General features: G+C 38.9%; 1 protein-coding gene across 1 annotated transcript in view; it reads right to left on the bottom strand.

The window, feature by feature from the left end:
* Window positions 1–15,772, bottom strand: part of LOC114572864 (probable serine/threonine-protein kinase kinX) — a 44,934-nt gene extending 29,162 nt beyond the window's left edge. The window contains exons 1-5 of the mRNA XM_028604644.1: window positions 15,345–15,772; window positions 6,975–7,187; window positions 4,036–4,086; window positions 1,118–1,243; window positions 969–995 (exon numbers count right to left, since the gene is read on the bottom strand). Coding sequence (XP_028460445.1) covers window positions 969–995; window positions 1,118–1,243; window positions 4,036–4,086; window positions 6,975–7,187; window positions 15,345–15,363 — 436 coding nt within the window. The 5' untranslated portion in view covers window positions 15,364–15,772. The remainder of the gene's footprint in view (window positions 1–968; window positions 996–1,117; window positions 1,244–4,035; window positions 4,087–6,974; window positions 7,188–15,344) is intronic.
* Window positions 15,773–18,412: the final 2,640 nt, after the last annotated feature.

Below are 18,412 nucleotides of genomic sequence, written 5' to 3'. Positions count from 1 at the left end.
AGTTTTAACATCACAAATGTACGGAAGTCCTTACGGCTCTTTTAAAGGCACAGTTTCTGAATACGGACTGTGTGCATTTCTCTGTGGATTGAGCGGTTTGATGCTTTCACAGTATTTATGTAGCACTTCGACATGCTTCATAATAGAAAAAACAGGAAATCTCATTTTCTATAATATGGGACCTTTAAGAATGTTCATCCATTAATTGAATGTACAAATAAACTAAACTAAATTTAAAGGAGCAGTGTGTAGGACTTAGTGGTATCTAGCAATGAGGTTGCAGATTGCAACCAGCTGAATATCTCTCTCCTTTTCAAGCGTGTAAGAGAACCTACGGTGGCCTTCAGGTATCATGAATACGCAAAAGAGCCAGTGTTTAGTTTGTTCGCTCTGGGCTAATGTAGAAAGATGGCGGCGCAACATAGTGGCGTTATTATGAATTTCTTGTCAAGACCCGACCTGCTTAGCAACTTAGTGGTTGGGTTGAGTTTAGGCATTGACCTTGAGTGATTTGGGTTAGGATAGCCCATTGGTCAGGGGACAGGACCTGAACGTGCCAGAATAAGTGCCTGGCCAATTCTAACCCAGTGGGATTCAGTCCAAAGCAACATGGCGGGGTCTGTAGTAGAAGACCCGCTCCCTATGTAGATATGAAGGACTCATTCTAAGCTAACAAAAGTAACAATGCTTATTTTCAGGTGATTATACACTACCGAAAACATGATTCTTAATTATGAATATTATATTCCATTTCTGCCAATCAATCCCCCTAAATCCTACACACTGCTCCTTTAAAACAGCAGCACAGCTTCATGAGCTGTTTTTATGCGTATAAAGAACAGCACGTGTAATGCATTGCAGCATGAAGAAGACATTCATAGCAGCGAGCAAGGCTTTTTCATCTCCTTATGTGCAGCAGAAAGATAACTGCCACAGGAAATACATCAAAAACTTCTGTCAATACAAACCTTTTTTTCTCACTGCAGATAGAGTTCCTAAGAGAGAGGAGAGGAGAATGAGTAAAAGCACTGTAATGTCATAATTTAATCAAACCCTGTAATAGCTCAGCTTTTTGTAGCTAGCTTTATTGGATGTTTGTTGTTGAGATCTACTGTACCTTCTTCGTCTTCAGGAGCAACCAGGTTGGCAACAAAGCTTACAATTGCACTCATCACGTTGGTCGATTCGTCCACGACATCGTTCACCACCTTCATGGGGTCTGAGCCGATCTTGGTGAGGCCTCCTGGTGGAGCAGGGACACGAATACACTCATTCAGTTACTCAGTCTAGTCTGATTGAAGTTGTTTCCCTTGTTCCTTTTGACCAAGCCAAACATATCCAATTTCAGTAAGAGTTTCTGAACTTCTACCCATACATTTCCTCAATGCAGATATGCCTCTGCATTGAGGAAATGTCAGAAAACATAGAGCGAATGGTTAAACTGTGGTGGGGCTACAGGAGCCGAACTTCTGGATTTCAGGAATTGATCAATATTCTATTAGCACCAGGCATCACCCATCGTCCAGTTTAACCACATCAAAAGGCCTTCTACATTATTGCTGTGCAAAAAGCATTTCAAAAAATCACATTGATCCTCTTTCATCAACTTTTTACTCATGGGTTCTGATCATGCTTTTAAACGTATGAGAATATTGTTTTTTCTCATCACATTTAAGTTTTAATGTCACTTTTACAGTGGGGATTTTTGCTTCAAGTTAAACAGACTGAGTCTCCCAGTAGTTGAATATGAACTTGTTTCCAAGACAGTTTGATGAAGGAGGACCGGTGTTTCCAGTGCAAACACTTTTGAAACATGGTTGATTTTGAATCGGGGCAGTTGAACAGATCTGAATCATTGTAGACCCAAGTTGGTGAGACAGGAAAGAAACTAAATATTGTTTCTTCTTATTTAGACATTATGTAATACATAGTATCTCTGTATCCAATGCATTTGTTCATTAATGAACCTAAACTGGGTTGTCCACAGATAATAATTTAGCATGTTTTGTGATTTATCAAGCCCTGAATGTAACAAGAGCTACACAAAAAGCAAACACAGAAAAATGTAGAAAAAAATACTTATCGTTCTTTTACTGGTCAGCTGAAGAACTGGCTTATTGATAACCAGATATGTACACATTAGACTGCTGACTGCCTGTTGACTTTAGCTGCCTGCCTGCACATTGGTTTTGTCATGTTGCTTGCTGTATGATGATGCAACATGACATCATGACTTCGCGTAAACATACACGCCACTTTCCTAAAGCCAAGTGGCATGTTATCTGTACGCATTTTGAGCTATCCGCGTGTATGTGTACGCTGTATACAGCGGACGGCAGTCTGCAACGTCACAGCGTAAACATCCATGCCACTTTCTAAAGCCACGTGGCATGTTATCACGAGGCTACGTGTTATCTGGAGGCTACGGTTGGGTTTAGGAAAAGAAGAACAGGGTTGGTTTTAGGAAAAGACAAACAGGGTTGGGTTTAGGAAAAGAAGAACAGGGTTGGGTTTAGGAAAATAACAACAGGGTTGGGTTTAGGAAAAGAACAACAGGGTTGGGTTTAGGAAAATAACAACAAGGTTGGGTTTAGGAAAAGAACAACAGGGTTGGGTTTAGGAAAATAACAACAGGGTTGGGTTTAGGAAAAGAAGAACAGGGTTGGGTTTAGGAAAAGAACAACAGGGTTGGGTTTAGGAAAAGAACAACAGGGTTGGGTTTAGGAAAAGAACAACAGGGTTGGGTTTAGGAAAAGAACAACAGGGTTGGGTTTAGGAAAATAACAACAAGGTTGGGTTTAGGAAAAGAACAACAGGGTTGGGTTTAGGAAAATAACAACAAGGTTGGGTTTAGGAAAAGACAAACAGGGTTGGGTTTAGGAAAAGAAGAACAGGGTTGGGTTTAGGAAAAGAACAACAAGGTTGGGTTTAGGAAAAGAAGAACAGGGTTGGGTTTAGGAAAAGAACAACAGGATTGGGTTTAGGAAAAGAAGAACAGGGTTGGGTTTAGGAAAAGAACAAACGTGGAAACAAAACGTTGACACGCGGGACATGATCCCCGCTCTCCTGGGTGAAAGTCCTGTGTTTGACCCATCCTCCACCCCGACCAACCTCCCTAAGCGGATTTTCGCCCTTTCATACTACTCGCTACAGCGTCAATTCACAAACAATCGCAAGTTAATGTAAGTCAATGGAGGCCAAACGGCGTTGATAAACGCGCTAAAAAGTGAGTATGCGTCTTGATAACACGCCAATAATGGCGTACTAATTGGTGGGTCATACATTCGCCACTTCATGAGATCAGTCTGTGTCGTGTTCGTTACTTGTTGTGTTGTTGCATCGTGCCTTTTTGAATGTTGGTCTGTGTGTGGTGCTTTTATGTGTATTGTCATTTTATTGTATTTCATTCTTTTTTTAGGTTGCCATTTTCAAACCAGGGCCAGGGACAACAGATGAAAATGAGCCTGCTGAGCTAAATCTGGCTCATTTACAGTTGCTTTGCTGTTGATTAATGAGCATTGTCCCTATTAAATAAATAAATAAATAAATGAACAACAATACCACAGAATAAAATATAGCAGTAAGATGCACTTTAAAGACTTCAGATGAGATTGATTTACTTTATTTTTCCCACAAGACTTCTTCATGGACGGCTTTAGTAAGTCAAGCTCACCTGAAGAAAATATTCTAAAAGTTTTTATTAATTTCCTGGTCGGAATCAAAATGTTTTTTTTTTTCTCTTTACACACAATATATGCAACATACAAAACAGGAGACAAACATGCTAAAGACAAAATACACATCAGAAATATTTCTATTACACAAACTAAACTCCATTCATCACGTTACTGTATAGCTGATTAAAATACTCAGTCAGAATCAGACAGAGATGCAGAAATAAAGCCGCTGGTACTGTACTCTGTGAAGGAGCTTCTAACATTGATAGCTAATATTAGCAGTCAATGTTAGGTAATTAGTAGTTTTTAGAAAAAAAGCTTCTGGTCTTTGGTGTTAGTAGCAGATAAGGTGCCTTGCCTCTACGGCCTGAATCCTTTAAAACCTTCCTGACGAGAGGAGGTGGGCGACCTGGTTGGATGAGAGACACAGCGGAAATAAGCAAAGAACTTTAGCACAGAGTGGTGAAGCAGAAAGAGGAGAGGAGAGGGGCAGAGGGAGGGAAATTAAAATGTTTCTGTGATGGCATGATGACTATTAACCCTGGTGTTGACCTCGGGTCAAATGTGACACGTTTTAAACTTTATTTATATCAGATATGTAGGTTTTTTTCAACAAAATTGGCCAAAAATAACTTCGACACATGGATGTACAGTACGTTGTATGGAACCCATACAATGTTCTTCACAGGTAAAATAAATGATTACTTTTATTGAATATTGGGTGTTTTATTGAATTTATAGCATTTGAAAAAAAGGTTTTAAAAAAAAAAACTCTGATCTTGGCTATTAGTCAGAATAATTTTTAATTTCCGCTTTTTTACAAAAAAATGAAGGTATAATATTATATTCATTAGGTTTATTGACCATGAATTAAAAAAAAAAACGTTGAAAAAGTGAAAAAAAAGGTAAATTTTCAATTTTGACCCAGAAAGACAACAAGTTCATGGTCAACGGCAAGACAACACAAGGGTTAAAATGAAACATATGAGACTACTGCCTGTGACATTATAACCAAACATGAAATGTAATTAATACTGTCAGAAAGAACAAAAGAAGTTGATATTTCTATTAGGGTTGCACAACATATCAGTTTTTTTATTTATTTATTTTTTTTCGTCATCGCAATAAAAATTAATAGTTTTGGATGAATAGTTCTATTTCGAACAACATACAAAAAAAAGAAATAAACAAGATACTTAAAAAGCAAGACACAAAGTATTTCAATTAAAAAAAATATAAGCAAAATAAAGGATTATTCTTAAATAAATACTCTTAGAAACAACATGCTTTTCTGGTCTTATGCCCTTTTTGAAATGCCCATACCCTTCTCAAAGTGTTTTCAATATATTGTTTTTAAATAAACAACCATGCACTCCTTTAACTGAAAACCTCATTAAAAAAAAATATATATATATATATATATATATATATATATATATATATATATATATATATTTTTTTTTTAAAAATGATACACGACCTGTCAATAATTTTACCATCTCTACTCATGAGTTACAACCTCTGTCCTCTTTACTGTACCTTTCTAGAATTGCTTTTATGTATTTCATTTTAAACTGTATGACATTTTTACTCAACTCGATTTCGTCCTCCAAACTAGTCCAGAGAAACTATATCAACTGGCGCAATAACCATATCGCAAAATCTCACAAAACACACTCATACTTTTTTTAGTGCTGCCTTTTATATTCAAGTCAATGTTCAATTGGTTCAATTTCCTTTCATTTGTTCTAAATTCAACAAGCAATGTGTTTCATTTTAGCAGAATACTGAAATAAGAAGAACCGAGTACACTTTAATATCTGTTTATCGTGATATTCAACAATGTTATCGCATATCGCATATTTTCCTCATATTGTGCAACCCTAATTTCTATTAATATCAATCGATTTGTCCTCATGATCTTTTTTTCCTTTGTTTCAAGATGAAATTGTGACTATGAATGATATCTTATTAGCAATATTATAGTCTAGGGGAAATGTATGCACTGCTATGTTTTGGTTTTGCTATGGTATTCCAGTTTCTTGCATTATTATTTTATAGATTTACAGTGAGAATTACATGTAATAGTTTAGGAAATGAAGGAGGAATTAAGTAAGATGTTGAAGTTAGGGTTAGAAAATTGAGTTGAGTTGAACACAACCAAAATTAATGAAGTTTTGGAAGAATTGTTTGTTTTAATGTTGTGAGGAGAAATGTATCCAATGCTTGCAACTACATAATGCCACTGCTACGGAGAAACATGGGAAAATTAGTACATTTTATACCAGTTAAATTTGTTGTGCAAAAAATATTAAGATAATTAAGATTAAGATAATCATGCTAACACGAGGAAAAGGAAAGATACAAAAGAACATTTGCATGACATGTGCAGGCAAAAAAGTCATTTATCCAATTTCTAGAAACTGAACAATTATTGATCATTTGTTACATTGCTGATCATATGAACACCTTCTCAGCAGACTACCTTATTGGCACTATGTTATTCTTCACATCTATCTTTGAAAAATAACCTACCCTCTACGCTGAAACATTGCAATCCCAATGTTTGACATTAACCACATTAATCCCGTCTTATACTTTAGCATTCAGAGCTGGGGTTGATAACAGTGCAAGAAGACTACAAGAAATGCTGACAGAGTGTACAAGATTTCCACTTAAACCCTTAAAGAGAGAGGAGATAATGTGTGAAATGTGCAAAGGTTATATTAACTCTATACCACAGCTGTTTGCTGTATGTGTGTGTATATTACACACATACAGACACACACACACACACACACACACACACACATACCCACCCACCCACTTCTGAAATCAAACCTACATCTGCAAGTCCAGTCAAAAGCCCTTTGAACTCAGTAATGCATTATATTGCTTCAATAATTGGCACGTGACCGTAGAAAACTGATCTACTTAAAATCTCTAACCAAATTATATCTCTACAATAATAAATCTCACCATGTGCACAGCATATTGGTAGCCTGGATTTAAAAAAAAAATTCACACAAATATTGAGCTGTTATTGAGGCAAATCATCCCCAAAACTGCTTTGTCTCGTTTTAATTTTCACCCAAGTTCTAGGCCTTAAAACCGAGCCAATCTGACAAAGTGTGCCAACACTTAGCCACAATCTGCCTGACTTGACTGGCTGAGTAAAAGCAGGTATGAAAAAATATATTTATAATGTTTGTACATTTGCATACAAATGTTCCACAATACATCCGTTTCCGAGGGGACAATAAGGAGAAGCGCAATGAACAGCAAACCTCTCCTTACCTGAAACGGTCTTGTAGTCCATCAGATCAAACATGATGACAAAAACACAAGACCATGTAATGATGAGAGCCAGAACCAAGATCCAGGCTAGTGGGGAGCTGAAGGTAGAGTGGAGCTCATCTGAAAAAGTTTTCTTGTGTCCTCGTGAAGACGCCGACCCGGCATCTACATGCTTACCGTCGATGACCATGGTGGTGGTGGTCGATGACCGCGCTGAGGAGCAAAGACACTGGTCAGATACAGGGCATAAATATATGGCCTTCCATAGAACACTTCTTATTTCTCTATCCCTAATATTCTACTACTCAACACATTATTTCATATCAATACATTTTCCACAAAACATTGGGAGCTGCCCTGTGCAAACACAGGGAAATGACATCAGGGTATTTACAATGTGTCACCTGATGGTTAAATATCAACATATAAATATTACTCCATTAATGTTATTATCAACATGATTATCGTTATTAATATTAGAAGTAGAGTAGTAGTTGTCAGGAGAGCATTGTTGTAAATTGACAGATTAAACTAATGCAGTCTAATAAAACAGTCCTGCAATAAATGTTTCCTTTATGAAAGTTATAATGTTGTCAGCTGCTCATTTATATCGATAACGGTAGACTAAATATGAACACAATACAATTACAACAGCACCACAAATGACCATAAAGTGAAATCAAACTGACAACCTTCTCATGTTTTCTTTTCTGCTTTAGTTTTCCCGACATTATAATTCTATGAACATTAAGAGAGCCTTTGTGATATTGAGCTGTGAAAAATAGTTGGACGTCACAATCAGGGCTCTCTAATGATCACAAGAAAGCAACAAGAAATTGATATTTACCAAAAGACTCAACAGTACAATTGATGAAATAAAATACAATAAATCAGCAGGTACCAATTAAAAAAAACTATCAAGAGAGATAATTTGCTCAGCATATCCATCTGGGAACTTTCCGTTGGAGAACTTTTGGGAAGGGGCGAAAATACTGGTTAGCTGATTGGATGAACCATCTGTCTATCACCTTTGTTGGTGATAGACGGGCCAAATCAACCAATCAGATCCACGAAGCGTATGAAAATACAACCACAAGCCCCTGCTGCTGAAGGCAAAGCATAGCTCAGTAGCTCAGCAAGCAACATCTCGGTAAAGGATATTTGCCGTTTGTGTAACAAGAATTTATGAATAAAAGGCCCCGTTTCAGGTTCCTGGTCCATATTCCAAAAGAAGGATCCAAGAGAAAAAAGCATTAGCGAGCAGCTAACAGAATTAGGGCTACCGCTGTCTGAAAATACTGGTTAGCTGATTGGATAAACCATCTGTCTATCACCAGGTCGGCAGGGGGCCGATAAGGTCAAACTGGAGAATAAAACAATAAAACAATAAGAGACACTGCATTGTTAAATCCTTTTTTAATACTAACCCTTTTTCATGGCAGACATGTTGACATGTCATAGTAGGAAAAGCACAAGTGTATTCAAACCCATTAATGATGGCTGCATTCCACTTAGGAGAGGTCCTGGTATTGTGCATGCTGACTCACTGAAATAGCTTACTGGGACACTTGATGGAACTGAGCCATCGTTAAGGTTATCAATTTCTGCTGTGCTTTTCCTACTATGACAAGTCAAAATGTCTGCTGTGAAAAAGGTCCATTGTAGCAGACCAGGATTATCCAATTACAGCCATAATGGTTCCCTCAAATAGAGTAACTTCAAAAAGTAATTGATTTGTTATTAGCTGTTAATAAGGTGCAAATGATCTTCCAATAAACTGGAGTTAATGTTTTCTGGTCACTGACTGTAAGTAAAACTAATAGTTTAATTTATTTATTCACGTATACTGCCAGATACATATGCTGTATTAACCTATGTTTAGCTCTTGCAGAGTGGTGAGGATATTGTTTCTTGTAGCATTTTGTGGTATTTTTTTAAAGAATTTACAATCAGAAGGACTTAATTATCAAACACAAATCAATGGAATGACATGGCTTAGCCTAAAAAAACTAATTATAGAAAATGGTTGTATAAATGGTGAAACAGACAGTGAGCGATATGCAACTTTTGTATTCATAAAACGAAAAAAATATTTTTCCTTGTAGCTCTTATTCTCAAACCTCCTTCGCTACCAGACGGGTCTGACCCAAGATGAGAAAGCCGAGGTTAACGCATGTATGTCAAGCTATAAATCTAAGGGCGTCTGCACATCTCTGCCAAGTGCAAACTAGCACATAGGGCATTAATAAATTGCTGGGGAGGGTCATGCCTTTTTTTCAAATCATTTTGAAGGGTCAAGTCTGTTTTGACTAGGGATCCCAAAACTCCTCCGGTGGCCCCTTAAATAAATAACGAACAGTCCCTTACGCATACATATTCATTAGACACAGACCAATATTTTAGCTCTATATTTGTCTCCACCAACTCCTGAGTAAAATGTCTGGCTCTTTAGCTTAGGTGCTAACATTACATGCTCCACTTTCTTCTCAAGCTAGCTTAGCTGATAGCTGTATTTGTCTCCTATTTGGTACTGGGCAGGTAGGGTACAGTGAGTTTATTAGAGCCGTTTTTGCTGTAATCGGCTGCCTGCATTACATTAACCCATCAGTAAATGTATAGAAAATTTGCTTTAGAAAAACGAGAAAACAAACAAGGCTAGTTTTCTCTTTTGATAAATGCAAATACATTAGATAGTGTAGTTTTCTCAGTAGGCTATAAGCACTTTTTCAGTAGGCTATGTGTTCATTTCAAGCACTTTAATCCATATTTCAAGTAACATTTTATGCCACGGGGAAACACATTTTAAAGGGAGAAAGTGTCTACCTGAAAATGTGCTGAAAGTGAGTCAAGTACCATTTATGGTCCGGTCAAATGTTTCATTTCGGACCACGTTACCAACAGCCTCCTTCAGTCTTGCACAGTCTTGTTATTATAGCCACTTTACTAAACGGGAAATCTTTTTTTTTTTTTTTTTTTTTCACTTACTTTACAATGAGAGTTATAAGGTTCACAATAATACAATTTCGTAAGACACAACAAGTTTGGTGCCTGTAAACACTGATGCAAGATAATGGTTTGGATTGTCAGGTAACATCAGAAACACTGTAGTTGCTAAAGTCACTGTGGGTGTGTTAGGGAAGCTCAGGCCACCTGTTGACTCTCTTCAGCTCACTGTTGGCAGCTACAGTAGGTTTGCTCCATTACTGCTGACTCAAACAGCTTGGCAGAACTCTAAACATGCACATACATACACACACACGCACACGCACACACACACACACACACACACACACACACACACACACACACACACACACACACATATGCACACTCTCTCTCTGCCTAACCTCATTACTCTTACTCCAACAGGTCAGTTCAAAATATGAGTGACTGCATTACAAAACCTGCCGGTGGCTGCTGTGGGACGATTGTCATGGCAGTGGATTGCTGGTTTGAGTAAGTAAATGTGTTTTTTTTTTTCAAGGATATATAGTTAGAAAGAGTACAAAACATCCTTCTCAGAGACAAACATGAAGAAAAAAATCCCAGAATGGCCTCTCTGCTGTATGAATTTTTGTTCTTTTAACCACTTGCACTATGGCTTTAGCATGCTGATGTCCATCTTTCCGCCTGTACTGAAGATATTTTGACAACTACCGACCACACTGCAATGAAGTTTATTAAAAAATATTCCAGCTCCTGAGAGGATGCTTACTGAAGATTTTGATATGCCTTAAACTTTTATCAAGTGTCACCATCACCAAGACCTTTCCCCCCTGACCAAGACTGATGTTTGCTTGAAACAAAAACAACAACAAATATTTGTATAATTTGTGTAACCTAATACATTAGACATCAGCAGTTCACATAACAGCATAAAGCAATGCACAGACATATTTGGAAGGGAGAAAAAGCTATTGAATATCATTCACTGTTGTTAATTTTTAAATGTAATCATAATTAAAGCTTTAGCGCGTAACTTTTTGATATTAATGAGCGTCCGTTACATTCAAGCCATTGCCAAATGAGTTGCTACAAAGCTAAAGACACGTTACATCGGAAATATTAGGTTAGTGTGATGATGCTGTGGGATCCCAAAGTCTCCCCATTCTCTCTGCTGAGTCCTCATGTCTGTATTGACTTTTGTCTTCCTAGCTGTCGGCAGCTGGGGGGCGGGACTTAAATGTGCTCCGTCTCAATGAAGGGGTTGTGAAGTTCCTCAAACTACTGAATAAAAAAAGTCTTACAGATTACAGTCACATCTTCTTCTAATATTCTTCTCTTCTAAACCTGTAGCCTACTCATTAACAGCAAGACTACAACTCAAATGTAATTCAAACAACAGACCCCAGTCTGATTGGAGGCTTCCAGGTTCAACTACGGTATTCACTGAGGTCTTGCTGTGGTTATACACCCTGTTACACTGGGAACTACCCAGTACAACCATGCACGGTCTACGGTTGTCTAGCTGTAGATGTACTGGAGTAAACGGAGCGTAATCGCTCACAGGACACATTAGTAGTAGTTGAGTAGAGAGAGTTTTGCTTCCTCTTCCAGGCTTTTATGGATAGGTTTGACCACGTAATGTTGCAACCCAGTCATCCTTTATATCCACTTCTCCTAACCTGCTGCTGTATCATGTATATATGAATTCTGCCATCAGACAAAAACCACACATTTTGCCTAAGAATACCACCTGGTCCATCCAAGACTTTGGTCATCACAACATATCTTGATCAGATTTCCATACAATTCGTTATGAGTAGAATATGCCGTCCTTAATATTGCAGAGTGTGTGACCTTTTACTGTATGTACTGTCAAGTCAAATTATTGCTCTGTGGCCATCTTGTGAAATATTGTGTTGTGGTTTTTATGTTCCTGCTTTTGTCAGGTTTGGCTGCACTAAGGCAATAATCCACTCACCAATTTCTCTTCTTATAATACAGCAATAAACCACTGATGGACTTTTCCTCAGGTCCCAACATCAGGCCAAAAAGAAATATCAAACTCTAAATGTCCAGATTGTTTACTCTTCATTTTGGTTTTGGATGATATGTGGTGAGCACTTTTTAGACATAATCAGTGGGAATCAAAACATGAATAAACCCTTTTTTGGCTCTGTTGACCACCACCTTTTAAAACCAACCTCTAAATGGTTTGACCAGCCATCCGTGTACGATTCCTCCTTTTATGGCTGACCTGTCTCCACACTGTGGATGACATTTGTGTTGTTGCTCTCACTGGGTATCCATGACAGCTCCGCTCGGAGCAGTCATTAGGAGCTAGTGGTTGCCTGTTCAGTCAGATTACAGGGAAGTGTTGTCATAATATTTCCTTAATGAGTGCACAGAGCTGAACTAAGCACGGCGGAGACCTTTACGATCCGGCTGGTTGAGCACGGCGGTGCTATTAATCAGATTAGGAGCTGGATTCAAACCACTGTTTCCATGTCTCCAGCTAGCATAGGTGCCGTGCATCTGCTGTAATGTCAGCGTTGACACTGCAAACTGTTCATTTACAGTTTAGGGTGTAATAATGACTATGAGCGTGGTCTGGATGGCATACAGAAACAAGTCACAAATGCCACAGATTTGTCATCTATATTTGGAAAACAACCATTTTCCATTTCCATTTTGCAGTCACAAATTTATATTTGATCTGCTTACTGCCTCAAAGACATCAACTCACTTTCCCAAATGTGGACCATTTTCATAGCAAAAGGATTGTAAACACTCCTGACTGACCTGTCATAACTCCCATGATAATGTTTAAACACACTTGCTGCCAAAAACTACATAAGAAACTAGGCTATGTATTCAAAAGCCTTTTTTACGTGAATAATCTTTTAAAGGCCCTGGACACCCACAAAGGTGTTTTCAGTTATTCTAGCTGATTAGACTTCTGCCCAGGATAAAGGTGGGCCGGAGCATAGATGGGAATTTATTACTTCACAAAATGTATCAACCAATAAGAATGATAAAGATGTCATGTGTCCTGCCCTGACAGGTGCAACAGAGCTAACCGGAGGCTCAGGAAGATGTCAATCAATCAGTTTATACACACCAACAGAGTCCCGGGAAGAGGTCTAATCAGCCGGAATAACTGAAAACAAGGTCTTTAAATTAAATGCAAGAAGTGCCATAGTAACAGCAATATAATATTTCCACAGCAAAGTCAGGCTATGAAACAAAACATTTTAATAATGTTCAAAAAGCCAAGTGCCATTCTCCAGTAAACTCTTAACGTCTGTTATCATGAGATAACAAATCAATTATCTCAACATTTCTGATTATGTTATCTTTACTTAACTAATTGGACTTTATTACCTCAAATCAGTTCTCATATTTATATTTTTCCAGCGTCCTGGCCGTCAGAGGGAGGATTTTAATAAAAATTAAAGAGGATAAACTACGTAAGCCTCTTACCATCATTTGTTTTTCTTGTTATAAGGAGATTAAAAGGTAATCATATGACAACAATTGGAAATCCTGAGACGATGAGACAATTACACGTTATATGAGAAAACTTTCCTAAGTAATAAACAAACACCATGAAAGCATAACTTGTGAGTTGTGGAAGTTCATTCTTAGATCATTCTCTCCACTCACTAACTTTTTCAACCAAATGTCACGGTCTTTATCAGCGGCTGGAGTTTGTTAAGTTGTCATGTTGTTCTCATTTGTCATCTCCAACTACATCTGCAGATGAAGACCTTACACAATGTGTTTGAAAACCTAGCAAGTGGATTTTGTAAAAACATCATGTTTGATGAGAAAACACAGTGATGACATGTAAATAGTGATCACAGGAAAACTTTTTCTTTGCTCAAGGATAATCTCTCGTTATTGTGATTAAAGCTGCAGTAGCTGGAAAGCAGAAATGTGCCAGGATTTGAATTAGAGTGAGACCTCTTCCTGCTCTCCATCGCAGAACACCCTATAGAAACGTTTTCTCTCTATGAAATGATCTGTGATTGGCCAAAGTCTCTCGTCAGAGGCTGGATTTTCTAAAGCCTGAAAGCAAAGCCAAGAGGAGATGCAGAAGTCTAGTTTTATTTCAGATCACTTGAATTACAATATGCTAAAAGATTGTAATGGAACTTCAGCCCATCGACACCAAAAACAAATTGCCTACCACAGCTTAGCTTTAAAGGCCCTGACACACCAACCCGATAACCGGCCGTCGGACAGTATGGCGAGGTCAGTGACTAGAGTCTGTTCCGTGTGTTCCATGCCAAATGGCGTGGCCATAGTGGGATTCGTAATTTTGCGATTGGTGGAGCGCTAACCCAGAAATGACGAGCGGGATGAGCCTGACTAACGCCTCTCAAAATCTGATGAAAATCTTTTCAACTGAACTCTGTCAATCTGAAATGAAGACAGATTGAGTAACTGCACGGCCTATTTCTCGCCTAAAAATGACGTTTCGGTGAACTATCTTCGTAAAATATGAGATCGTATTCCGAACGAGCCGCCATTATGCTCGGTTGTAAAATCCGGGAGCAGCCAGACCCACGTGACGTGTTCGTCCAATCAGCTGCTGGTTTTCATTTTTTGGGCGACAATACAGATTAGCGCTGCCTTCTTTTATATAGATTTATTACGTCTCTCGCACACGCAGAACGTACGCTCAAGTACGTTATTCGGTGTGTTCTGAGGCACTTTTTTGACCAACTCGGGGACACAGTCAGTCCGACTGCCGTTTCTGCCGAAGGTCGGCCGTCGGGTTGGTGTGTCAGAGCCTTAACGAGGCCTGCCCACACACAGGTGTTTTTAGTCTTACTGGTTGATTAGCTCTCTTGTCAAGTCGAAGGTGGGCAGAGCTATGGTCACATCACCAAACTCCATTTACTTTTGAGAATATAGGGTTTTTCCAACTGTGACATGTCTTCCGTTAAAAAAAGACATCATTCAGGTGATGGGGCTGCCAATCAAGTACAGTCTGCACATGCCCACTCTGTGAGAAGACATTTAATCAACCAAAATTAAGTGACAACTCCTTCACCTCCTCCTATTTGTCTCAGTTCATTATTAAACCACAGCAAATGTAAAAAAAAATGTTTTATATATTTGTATAACTACAGTAGCTTTGATGTACATGTAACAAAAAGCACAGTGTTGATGCTGATTGATCGTATACGACGCTGTACACTGTCACTTAGCTGTCACAAAGTTGCATTACAAATAGCCGATACATGATAGCGCCATATTTTTAGATACTTCCAATCATGAAATTCTTCCACACACTAGACATCAGAGTGCAAAAACAAAACATACGGAGCCCTGCAAGAGCTTCATATCGCCATTATGAAAAGCTCCCTTTATGTGATAAAGTGTTGGAATGGAATCCTTAATGTGATAATACTTTACCTTCAACTGTTTCAGTCATAGTTTTAAAGAAAAATTCCAACAGTAAATTCTTTGTGCAGATTAAGTTGCCATGAAAACAAATACTCTTGGTAGATCCTCAATTCCTCTGCGCGATTTAATCCCAGTGTTTAATTCCAACCTAGCAACGTCTCGTGTATGGCTGGTGCTGAGGATATGTGGAAAATCCGGACCCCCCTCTGGAAACTCTACACCTCTTTTTCCATTCTCAGTACTTTAATGTGCATTTTCCTTTCTTGTTCCAGAAGTCGAAAAAAAAAGTTTCATGGGTCCAAAGAGAGTTGACTTCCGTCCCAGTGGATGAGGCAGGGGAGACAGACGGAGACCAAGTTAAGGTGGTCACTGGTTTGGAGCAATGGTTGTAGAAAGAGCAGCCTGCCCCCTCCCTCTACCGGCTCGGACAGAATTAGATCAACGGCGGGGCCTGACGGACGATGGAAGGGAAAGAGGGAAGAGATATTCAAGGTAACTTTATCCTACCAGTCAGTGTTGCTGCTGGAGTAACGTGATTACAGTATATACACAGTGGTTTCATGCTGCTATTAGATCTAAATATATCAATCAATCAAGTTTATTAGTTTGTATTAGTCAAACTAAAGTCTGAATCTTAATATACTGTTACATTCGTGCCATGTTTCTGAGCCTCAGGCCCCGAGTTATTCTTAGAGTGGCTCGCTGCCGCTGGTATTCTGCTTCGCCTTTTTAGGCCTGAGGCGTGACCTTAACACCCCACCACCCCCCCCACACACACACACACACTCCCACCCCCCATGTTAGCTAATCCCCCTCCTCCAGACCTCCACTGCTCAGTGCAGAACTGTCATCAAGGGGAGAGAGAGAGGCAAGATCAGGCTGAGTGCGGGAAACAAACTTTTTTAAGTTTTAAAGGGATACGCCACCGTTTGTTGAAATAGGGCTTATCACGGTCTCCCCTAGCTGTAGACAGATGGGCCAACGCATTTTTTGTGCATGCATTGTTTTAGTCCGGTGCAACACTGGCAGCGCCGCCGCTAGTTAGCTTAGCGTAGTGAATGGAATCCTATGTTGCCGGTTAGCATGCTGTGAGTAAAAGTGAGCCAACAAAAGACAAAAAAACAACCTAATTACTTGCACTGAGACAAAAAGTGCGTTGGCCCCCCTACCTACAGCCAAGGTAGACCCTATTTCAACAAACGGTGGCGTATTCCTTTAAGTTGAGTCGAATTTGCTGTGTTGTCATGGCACTGCAAGTAAAGGACCAGTAAAGGTACAAAGTATGCTTCAAACTAACCAGATTGTACAACAGGCATGTTATCCAACCACATCTAAAGGGGAAAGTGTTCATACCTGTTCCAAATGGCCACACTTGAAGGTGGGGCAAAAAGCCTGCCATCATAGTTTTGGTCCTGATGGACCGCAGTCTCCTGCCAGAGGGGCGGGGTTAAAAAAGTTTGGACTATCAACCGAAACTGCTTTCTGACAAATAGGCCATGCAGTTGCTGACTCCTGCTTTGTTTAAAACTGTCTCTACAGAATCTAGTTTTAATATTTGCTTACGAAGTGAGACGGAAGTCTATATCCACAACGTTCCACTTCCAGGATTGCTCAGGTGCCGCAGGAAATTCCGCTGGATGCATGTATTTTCCTATTCTTTCCGCTTTCTTTGTGTTAGAATTTTAAATTCGGTGGCTTTATGAGGACTATGGTTGATACTCTGCAGAGTAAATCCAGACAGCTAGCTAGACTATCTCTCCAATCTGAGTTTTCTCTCTCACGACTATTTTGCAGCGGCTCTGTGCGGAGTTTAGCGCTGCCCGTGACGATTCTGATTGGTTTAAAGAAATGCCATTAAACCAGAACATGTTTACCTCCCATCCCCGAATGCTATGTGGAGTAGCCAGACCCTTCTACAGCGTGCTTTGGAGGAGGGTCTGGCAAAGCGAGACTAGGTGGCAGGTGACATTATCTAAAATGTTTGCTTATTAATCTGGGCTGATTACATTTTCAATTGGATGTTTCCAGACTTAAATCTGGCAGCAAATACTGAGAAGGTATAATCTTGTGAAACAATTGTATTATATTGTTTGAAGGGCATCGAACAAGGCTGTGCAAAACTTGCAGCTCATCTGGACACACTGCATAGACCAAATGTATTGTTGCCTGTTAGAATATATCAATAATTTAACACTAAGCCATTAAACTTTTGTGTATTGTAAATGGACTGTATTTTATTAGTGCTTTTCTAATCTTAACAACTACTCAAAGCACTTTTACATAGTACAGGAACCATTCACACACATGCATATGCTGTGGTCAAGGATGCTGTACAAGGTGCCACCTGCTCATCAGATAAACATTCACGCTCCGATGTGCAACTCAGGTGTCAGTGTCTCGCCCAAGAACATTTCAACATGGGACTGCAGGGCCAGGGATTGAACTGCCAACCTTCTGATTAGTAGGTGACTGCTCTACCACTGAGCCACAGCCACCTGGTGTCCAAATCAAAAATGTGTGAGCCAAACTTATGAAACATGTCCCTCAATTTGGAAATAAGAATATACATCACATTTGTTCGTCAGCAATGAGACAAGGTACACAAGTCGGTTATGATCACTTTGATTCATTCTTTATGAAGGAAAAACGTTGATATTTTAATGAGAAAAGCAAAGCAGCAGCAATCATAATTTGACAGATATTTGTGCACACACTTTTTGGGGGGTTCTGAAGTAACCCTTACAATCTTAATACAAGAATCATTTACATTAAAATCTCTTTTGGAAGGATTTCCATCTTTTTCAAGTCCAGTCACTTAATGTATCTGCAGATCTGTTATTCTTTTATCTTTTACCCCTGTATTGTGCTGCAGATAAAATATTAGTGAGTTAAAGCTTAAAATCCTTCACAACAATACTACAATCCTTTTGTTGTCAAGTTATTGCAGATGATCCCACATGCATTACACAGCACATTTAATTTGTCCCTTCAATAATCATGTATTGTGATAATACTGTGAAAAAGAAAAACAAATATTACTTTTGGTTTTCTGATCAATGTAAGTGACAGCCCTCGCA

The sequence above is a fragment of the Perca flavescens genome, chromosome 18, assembly GCF_004354835.1.
Source record: "Perca flavescens isolate YP-PL-M2 chromosome 18, PFLA_1.0, whole genome shotgun sequence".
NCBI classification, from domain to species: Eukaryota; Metazoa; Chordata; class Actinopteri; order Perciformes; family Percidae; genus Perca; species Perca flavescens.
The sequence above is the reverse complement of the archived record's forward strand: the minus strand, read 5'-3'. Positions and strand labels throughout refer to the sequence as shown.